Source organism: Miscanthus floridulus, chromosome 8, assembly GCF_019320115.1.
Source record: "Miscanthus floridulus cultivar M001 chromosome 8, ASM1932011v1, whole genome shotgun sequence".
NCBI lineage: Eukaryota > Viridiplantae > Streptophyta > Magnoliopsida > Poales > Poaceae > Miscanthus > Miscanthus floridulus.
In genome coordinates, this window is record NC_089587.1 from 4876886 (window position 1) to 4886418 (window position 9533).

Here is a 9533-nt window from a genome sequence, read left to right on the forward strand (position 1 = left end):
TTGATTTTTTAGCCGACACTGTACTTAGTGTAATTGAATTAGTCTATCGATGAGGTGTTTTTTTTTTTACAAACTATCGATGAGGTGTTGGGTGGGCACTCCATGGATCGTCCAGCATTAAGGGGCTTATTTGGCAGAGCTCTTTGGGCCTGTTTGGATACACTCAATTAAAGTTTAGCTAGCTAAAATTTCAAAGCTAAACTTTAGCCAGCTAAAAGTTATCACAGCTAAATTTTAGCTATGGTGTTTAGATCCTTCAGCTAATAGACTCAGCTAAACTTTAGTTGGGTTGAAGTAGCTAAGCTAACTTTAAACTTTCGTTGGTATTTTAGGTAGGCCGTTTGGATCCCTTGTTGTTAACTTTAGCCGGCTAAAGTTTAGTTGATGATCTAAACAGACCCATATCAAAATATGTAGATTCAAAGATTACTATATTTTAGACTTTAAGTACGGATGAGACTCAGAGAACACATTTAGATGAATCATTTTGATTATAGTTAATTGATATTAATATGTAAATATTTAAATCATTTTATTTAGTGTAAAAGTACATATACAATCCGGATCTCGGATCTGAAGCTATACAAGATTAGAGCATTAGAGAGAGAAAAAAGGTCAATACAAAGCTAACACCATTGCATTATGAGACATGCTCGCTCTAACCCCCAATATAAGTCATTTAAAACTAAATATCATGACATTTCAATTAGAAAGAGTCATATTATTATGTATCACAATTATGAATTATGAAACCAATTAATGTTCTTAACGAACCTAGTGGAGTACACTAAAGTCATTCATGTACATGATGTGTTTCTTTATCCCCAGCAACCTGGTACAGACCTAAATAATGCATTCTGCTTTTACGACGAACAAAAATCTGTACAAATTAGTACTGTAGCATGCATGAGGAAACACTACCGGAGACGGCCTCTTCGCCGAGGGCCTGAGGCAGCTTCGGCAAATACCCATTAACCCTCGGCAAAAGCTTTACCGAGGGCGGCCCTCGGCAAAGAGCTCTCGGAGAATTTTGAGTCAGCGAAGAAGGTCTTTGCCAAGGGCCTTTTATCGGGCACTCGGCAAAACCTTTGCCGAGGGCTGGACCGGCACTCGGCAAAGAAAAACAGCCGTCACGGCGCATGGGATGGAGTCTTTGCCGAGGGCCGTCTCCAGGGCCCTCAGCAAAGAATTATTCTTTTTTTTAAAAAAAATCTTTGCCGAGGGCCTCCAACCATGGCCCTCGGCAAAGAAATGTTCCAGAATTTTTCCAATGAATCTTTGCCGAGGGCAATGGGACGTCCCTCGGCAAAGGACCCTTCTTTGCCAAGGGCCTTGGTCATTGCCCTCAGCAAAGAGGCAGAAATTTAAAAAAAAATTTGGTTTTTGCATTCCATCGACACAAGCATTTCATATATATACATATATATATCAACCATCACATATATATATATCACACAGAACCTATTTTCTCACAATATATCACAACCATAATTGTGAACCACAAATCACAATATATTACAACGACAAGTCACATCATTCACATGTTTATTACGACAAGTTCATGAAATCCAAGCACAAGTCAGAACCATAAACCACAAATATTACAATAAAGTCCAACCACATCACCTAGCACTAGTCCTCATCAAGGTAGCCTATGAGACGGTGGTGAACTGCCTTCATCTCGCCATCGACCACTGCCTCCGAGCTCCATACCTGCGCACCACAAGCCAAGAGACATGTCGCACAAACCAACTCACACCACGGTTAGTTCACAAACTCAACCCAGGACATGAATCATGTTTACTATCACTCATCACAAATCCGAACCACAAAGGTATATATCAACCTTGTGTTCGCAACTTCTCAAGTACTAAGTAAATGCTCAATCGAAAGTGATTTCTGGAAAAACAACTAAGTAATGTCTCAGTTCTGCAGCTACACTTATTCCAGTTTTCTCTATGCAAGATAATCACTAATCAACAGACCTTGTGAGTCTATGGCAGAAAAAAAGTTAAACCGTGAAGATAAAGGAAGTCCAATGACAAAGGCAATGCATATTGCATTTTTCAAAATAATATTAAGGAACTATGTGCATTAATAAAGGAACTAGCGGTAAAATGCATACATAATGGTTGCAGTATACATTAGCATCAGTCACTTGAAATAACAAAACTTCAACATTTTCATTTATGAGAAGTGTTGAGATATGTAGAAGGCAGTTCATACCTGCTGACACAAGAACTTGGAAGCTTTGAGTTGCCTAACTTTTCCTCCGCGTTTTAGTATTTCAGATGTTGACTGCACATAAATTAGAAATCTGTAAGATTAAAACTAATTTCATTGGATACAATGCCATCCCTGTGGCACTGTATATCATAATAAAGTGGTATGAAAATCAGGAAAGCTGTAAATTAAATGTTCAGAAAATTAGATAAATAGAGAACAGGTAAATGTACTACCGCACTCTTGATATGTAGCTATCTCAGAAATTAGTGCATAGTAAACTAATGAGGATTTGCAGGTAGACTAGAGCATGCTCACCTCTAGGTCGCCTTCCAATAAAGCTTTGTTTACACTGCATCAACAACCAAATCTAAGAATTGTTCAGAAACTGAGTACTGATCTCATCATTTTCTTATAGTTGTTCTTTCTTGCTCATATTTACCACTCTAGCCTATAGATCTGCAAGAATAAATCAAGCATCGAATGTATTCAACTTGTACTGCTGTCGTTGTGCCTTATTTAAGTGCCACGATATGTAGTAGTCAGCTAAGTCGTTCATGCTTTCAGGCTAATTAGTAACTTGATTCACTAGTGAATAATGGACTAGATGCTTGTTCCGTTGCTGCTCATAAAGCAAATGGTAACGGAGACAAAAAGTGACGAGGATTGAGTGGGCTTCACCTTGGCAACGATGAGCTCGGAGATCTGCTTGCTGAAGTCATCAGTACAGAGACCGTATGAACTACAAAAATCAGACACATGAGATCAGGAAAGATGAAATCGAGAGAGGGAGATGGAGAACTTACAGGATGAGAGGCCAGCGCTGGAGAGGAGCTGCTCGCCGTAAGCCACCACGCCTCCGGCCCCGGAGAGGAGCTGCCCGCGCGTGCGAACGCCACCTAGCATTCGAGCAGGGTTGGAGTGGCCCGGGACGAGGTGGAGACGAGCCGCGCGTGCCGGATCTGCGGTCGTCGCCAACCTAGCCGCACGTGCCGCCGCTCGCGGCCGCACCGTCACGGTAGAGGCGGATCCTCCGCCGTCACCCACCTAGCAGCGCGCGCCGCCGCCGCTTGGGGCCGAGGGAGGGAGGGCGCCGCCGCTTGAAGGTAGCGCCGCCGCGGAACGAGGGATCCGGATTCGCCGCCGTCGCGGTGTGCGGGAAACGCGAACGACGGAGTGTGGGATGTGGGGCTACGGTTTGGGGGCGCTGGTTTTATACGACCGCGGAGTAACACACACGTTTTTGGAGCGGTTGAAAGGCTAATGTAGCCCAGGCCCAAGATTTTTTATTTTATTTTTTAAAATTTTCTTTGTCGAGGGCCATTGCCAGGCCCTCGGCGAAGATCCCCTTCGTCGAGGAAAAGCTAGGCCCTCGGTAATTTTTTTTTTGGTTTTTTAACCCAGTTTTTTTGTGGTGCTATAATATATTATTTAAAACTCAATTTTAAAATTTGGGCTAATTTTGACTTTTTTGATATATTTTCCTAATTTATTTCTTTTCGTTGATTTTTTTCGAATATTTCAAATTTGAACTGCAGGTGGATGTAATAATGCAAGTTAGTGATTCGAAAAATGTTATTCATGGTATTTGGTGTACGTTGAGTCCCTATCCACGAACTCGCATCAAATTTTGGGCATCTTCTTCACGTAACATGACGAGGAACTTGTCGGAAAAGTGTTTTTAAATTATATAAAATCCATACGAAGTCCGAAAATCACGAAAGTTGTCGAGGTGTCATGTTATCGCATGTGTAGGCTGTGGTAAAAAAATTAAGAAGGTTTCGAGCAAGTTGTGACGTCGGATGCCTAAAACCCAGACATCTCCACATGTGATCACATGCGATCACATGTGGAGATGTCTGGGTTTTAGCCATCTGACATCACAACTTGCTTGAAACCTTCTCAATTTTTTACCACAGCCTACACATGCGATAACATGACACCTCGACAAGTTTCGTGATTTTTGGACTTCGTATGGATTTTATATAATTTAAAAACACTTTTCCAACAAGTTCATCGTCATGTTACGTGAAGAATATGCCCGAAATTTGATGCGAGTTCATGGATAGGGACTCAACATACACCAAATACCATGAATAACATTTTTCTAATCACTAAATTGCATTATTCCATCCACCTGCAATTCAAATTTGAAATATTCGAAAAAAATCAACGAAAAGAAATAAATTAGGAAAATATATCAAAAAAAGTCAAAATTGGCCCAAATTTTAAAATTGAGTTTTAAATAATGTATTATAGCACCACAAAAAAACTGGGTTAAAAAAACCAAAAAAATTACCGAGGGCCTAGCCTGGCCCTCGGCAAAGGGGATCTTTGCCGAGGGCCTGGCCAATGGCCCTCGGCAAAGAAAATTTAAAAAAAATAAAAAATCTTTGCCGAGGGCCTGGCCAATGGCCCTCGGCAAAGAAAATTTTAAAAAAAATCTTTGCCGAGTGCCTGACGGCGGGCACTCGGCAAAGACTGACGCCAGTGGCCGCCGTGACCCATCGGCAAAGATTTATTTTGCCGAGGGCCATTTCTTTGCCGTTGCCGAGGGCTCCTGGGGCTGGCCCTCGGCAAATAGAGCCTTTACCGAGTGCCCGAGATCTAGTCCTCGACAAACCCAGAAGCCCTCGACAAAGAATGGGTTTCCTAGTGAAAGCACCAAACATAGGAGTGCCGCGAAAATGGTAAACAAAAAAACTGCATGGCACGTGGAGTGTGCATGCATGAAAAGGGCCGGCCACGTTTTTTCATGCAATCTTTAAGATCTCAAGCCGATCGAGACATTCGGTCTCGGTTACGACCAAAGGGAGCCGAGGCTAATCAATGGGATGGGAGGGAGGGGGAGCTCAGGAACTGCGCCAAAAATGGAAGCAGGGACCTTGACCCCTTTCATGCCGAGCTGCTTGGCTGCCTCGTTGGTGTACAGGAGGCGGCTGTCAACGACATGGGTGTTCAGCACATTTGCGTGGAAACAGACGCTGCTTCCCTAGTAAAGGTGGCCCCGGAGGACGATGAGTATCGGCTATCGGCGATGCGGGGCGTGATCACTGAGCTGAAACTTCTATTGAATTCAGAATTTAGTGCTTGTAACATCAGAGTCGTCTGTAATCGTGATTGTAACAAAGTAGCACGTGGCTTAGCTACTCTTCTTGGATGTAATCTTTCTAGCTAGCGGTCTGCGAACTGTTTGGGATGGTGTTCCTGACTCTGTTGAGGACTTGGTGACCAACGATTTAGCTGGGATCTTATGAGTAATAAATCTGCCAGGATTTCAAAAAAAAATGGAAGGAGGGAAGTGTAGGTGACGAGATTAGAGGGAGGGGCGCACCACCGAGGGAGGGGATGGACAGTAGGGAAAGAAACTTAAGGAGACAGGAGAGTCGGCACTATTTTCTATAAATCCGATCAAACTTAAAAAAATGTTTGACTTAAGAAAACTTTGGAAACTGATTTATTCAGAAACGAAGATAGCAACTAAATGTACATTTGCCCTTTCAACCAGAGAGTGTGCGCTCGTGTATTTGAGTGTCTGCATCTATAACTTAGTCTCGAAAAAAGGGAAAAGTCCATTTTTGACCATCAAACATTTGGCGAAGTCTGAGAACGACCATCGAACTCTAAAACCAGTAATCTTTGACCATTTATTTTCTGAAACCGGACACAAAGGACCATCGACTGCAGTCCACCTGGTTTTGACGCCACGCCGGTTTTGACGCCACCTACACATGACATTCATAGTTCACATGCTGTCAGGTAAAATTAAGCCATCAGTCAGGCATTACACATCACAATTCCTAGTTTAGATGGTAGCAACATGAACTTAAGCCAACAGTCTGGCATTACACCTCACAATCCATAGTTCAGATGGTAGCAAAATAAACTTAAGCCAGCATTCTGGCATTACACATGGGCATCACAGATACTTCAGATGGCATCACCAGGTGCTGGCAGAAAGAACATAGGGCCTTTGGCTGGTCTTCTAACCGGGAGCTTCTTTGGAGGGGATGGTCCTTGAGCATTCAAACGAACTTCAGCTTTCCCTGAGTTTATAGTGATAGACACACTTGAGCCAGCTTTGGTAAATGGCACATTGGAGTGCAGGTGCATAGTTGCTGAACCAGAAGGAGTTGTATCAACTTTGGCACTTGCAGATGTCTTGGCCAATGTATTTGAACCTCCAGCCTTGCAAAAGAAAAAATAAATCATTGAACACACATATTTTGTGAGGATCATAAATTGGCAATAATGTTACACTGGTTTTGAAACCATACCTTGGTTGTCCTTGTCCTTTTGTTCTGTGTACATGGAGTTGTATTTGCTTTCCTCTTCATGGATGCAGCAGTGCTATGGTGAGGTGCACTTGATGAAGTTCCACCTTGTTCTCTTGAAACCTGAGAAGCATTATGGGACTGGCCATTCCTTTTGTCACATGTGGACCTGTTGTGACCAATTTGCATGCATTTCGTACACCTGATAATTGTGCCCACCTTTGAGGCCTTTTCAGACTTTGGTTTCTCATGTGCTTCTCTCTTTCTTTCCTTCTTTGGCCTACCTGGCATCTTTACATATCCAGGAGCCTTCAGTGGTGTTTTCTCTGAAACAGGCCATGCATTCATTCCTTCCACCGGCAATAGACAATGGTCATATGTGTTTTTGAACTGTTCCACTGAGTAGCAGCTAGCAATGAATGGTGACAGATCATTTGTCTTGAAGAAAATGCAAGATATGGCATGAGGACATGGCATTCCAGATAGTTGCCAATATCTACAGGAACACTCATTTTTGTTCAGGTCCACAGTGAACCTGTTAATCCAGTGAACCACTTCAAATTGGTCTTGTCCATTACATATTGCATGGCAAACTCCAGATAAATTAATATATGCATTCAATTTTTTCAAGATATTTGGGCATATGACTGTGTTCCACCCATCTGATTTGGTCCTGTTGTGCTGAATCCTAACCATGACTTTTCTCCTAATTGTCTCAAGCATGGTAATAATTGGAAAGTATCTAGCCTCTACAATCCATTTGTTAAAAGATTCACACATATTGTTGTCAACTGAATCACAAAAAGAACCTAACTTGAACCAGGCACGGCTCCAGTGATGTGGATCAGTGTTCATTATAGCCTGAGCTCCAGCTTGTGTATCCTTTGCAAGTCTTGCCTTGGCTAGGTTGAACAATGTGACACAAGGGGCCTTTGCACAAGCCCAAAATTTCTTCTGCCACTCCTTCTTTTTGAACTTTTTCCTCCAATTGGCATATATATGCCTAGCACAATTCCTATGCTCAGCATCTGGAGCCCATTTCTGCACTGCATTCAAAATTCCCTTTTGCTGATCTGATATAAAAACCCATCCAGTGCCACCATACACCTCTATATCTCTAAACAAAAGATCACAAAACCAATCCCAACTATCATTATTTTCTTTCTCCACCACAGCCCATGCAATAGGATACATTTGGCTGTTTGCATCTCTGCCAATTGCACATAGCAGCTCACCATTTGTAGCTCCCTTGAAGAAGCACCCATCTAGCCCAACAACTTTTCTACATTCTGCCTTAAACCCTTTCTTCAAAGCATCAAGGCATATGTACATCCTCTGAAAAATGTCTGTATCACCTTGTCTTCTCACAATAACTGTGCTTCCAGGATTACTTCTCAATAACTCTAGCTGGTAATTGTACAAGAGTAGATACTGACCCTTAGTAGCATCTAATGCCTTCTGCATTACCATGGACTTGGCCCTCTTAAGCTTGCTAAAACTCACATCAGCAAACATGTCCTCTTGCACAGTTGTTTTCATTGAGTCAAGACCCCAAGCAGGGTTGGCAATGATCATCTTCTCATACTTGGCAGCAATTCTACCAGCAGTGACCAACCTATTGTCCCTTCTGGGTGGACATGTATGCTCAGCATTGTAGCTAGCAATCTGCCAACTACTACTCCTAGAATTGACAGAAGCCATGCACCTCCATTTACATGTGGACCAGTCACATACTGCAATCATTCTTGATGCCTCGTTCTTGTAGAATTTGATAAGCTTCCTCTCAACTAGACCATGTTTGATACATGCCTTCTTGAATTGTTTCTTTCCACTAAACTTCATTCCAATCTCAAACTTAGGAATTGGTTCCTTCTTATTAAATCTTGGACACTTACTAGTACACTTCTGAATATCCCCATCACTCATCTCTTCTACTGAATCCTCATCATCACTGCTGCCATCATATGGGGTCAAATTTCCTTCATCCTCTATCTCATACAAATTTGGCACCTCTTTGGGACTGTCCAATATGACTTCATCTAAGTTGGCTACCTGTCCAGCCTTTAACCTCCTTTTAAACACCCTGAACTTGGTCAGAATTTCTACAACTTCATCATCATCCTCAGAAGAACACTCATCACCAGGTAAGTAGTCACTGTCACTGCTATCCCCAGACTTTGGATCATGGACAACTACTTGCTTGCCTTTGTCTTTCCTTGAATTTTTCCATCCCTCATCAAGTTGTATTGGTTGTTGGATCCTAGCTCTATTACCACTTGGAACAATGGCTGCACCTAAAAATTCATTGGCTGCATGCACAGGCTGAGTATCCTCTTCTATCTCAGGTCCTTCATCATCCAATTCCTCTTGCACTTCCTGCTCATTCAGTGAGTCATCTTCATCACTTGTTCCTTCCTCCTCTTCATATTCACTGCCTTCGTCACATTCACTTTCTTCCGAAGCAATAAGTTCTTCAACATAGATTTCAGCTACCTCTCCATCCCCAATGGTACCTGCTACCTCTAAGCAGCCTTTGTCATCTAGAAGCAGCCTCAGACCATTGTTGAGCTCTTTCCCAGGAAGAAGCCAATGCAAAAGAGCCCTTTCACTTACATTGCAGTGGTCCTTTAGGTGGCCAATAATCTCAGGCAGGGACACTTTATCCCTATCTATGAAGGAAACCTCCATCCGAGCACCGATGTACTGCACTTGTCTTCCTGTTCTTATGAATTCTCCATTAAAATGGAACCGGACTGGAAGATACTCAAATGGATTCATCCCCAGGACACTTTATCACTTGCCTGTATGACAAACAAGTTTGTGGCTGCATTAAACAATGGATTTAGCACTCCTACCCCCCAACCCGATATACAAGCAAAACAACAAACAAAACGACATAATCTTTACCAATCTGAAAAGCTAATGGAAAGTACTACAAGCTTCTCATATTTGGAAAGTCTAATAAGACATTTAAGGGTTTCGAAAGGCCCCTACATCCAGTTCTGTCCAGAACTTCGTCACAGCATGACACCTAAT

General features: G+C 42.4%; 2 protein-coding genes across 4 annotated transcripts; both read right to left on the bottom strand.

The window, feature by feature from the left end:
* Positions 1 to 1497: 1497 nt before the first annotated feature.
* Positions 1498 to 3434, bottom strand: LOC136470946 (uncharacterized). Of its 3 annotated transcripts, XM_066468673.1 has the most exons (5): positions 3030 to 3434; positions 2905 to 2965; positions 2542 to 2575; positions 2227 to 2298; positions 1498 to 1713 (listed from the first exon to the last, which is right to left on the bottom strand). In XM_066468673.1, the coding sequence occupies exons 1-5, from the start codon at positions 3127 to 3129 to the stop codon at positions 1633 to 1635; spliced, it is 348 nt and encodes a 115-aa protein (XP_066324770.1). In that variant the 5' UTR covers positions 3130 to 3434; the 3' UTR covers positions 1498 to 1632. The 3 variants fall into 3 exon arrangements, 1 of the variants encoding a protein (XP_066324770.1); XR_010761884.1 differs by having other exon boundaries at positions 1498 to 2298; positions 2542 to 2593; XR_010761883.1 differs by having other exon boundaries at positions 1498 to 2298; positions 2542 to 2682.
* A 2360-nt stretch (positions 3435 to 5794) lies between these two features.
* LOC136468456 (uncharacterized) lies at positions 5795 to 8812 on the bottom strand. Its single transcript, XM_066467029.1, has 3 exons — positions 8808 to 8812; positions 6501 to 8763; positions 5795 to 6411 (listed from the first exon to the last, which is right to left on the bottom strand). The coding sequence occupies exons 1-3, from the start codon at positions 8810 to 8812 to the stop codon at positions 6154 to 6156; spliced, it is 2526 nt and encodes an 841-aa protein (XP_066323126.1). The 3' UTR covers positions 5795 to 6153.
* Between the last annotated feature and the right edge of the window lie 721 nt (positions 8813 to 9533).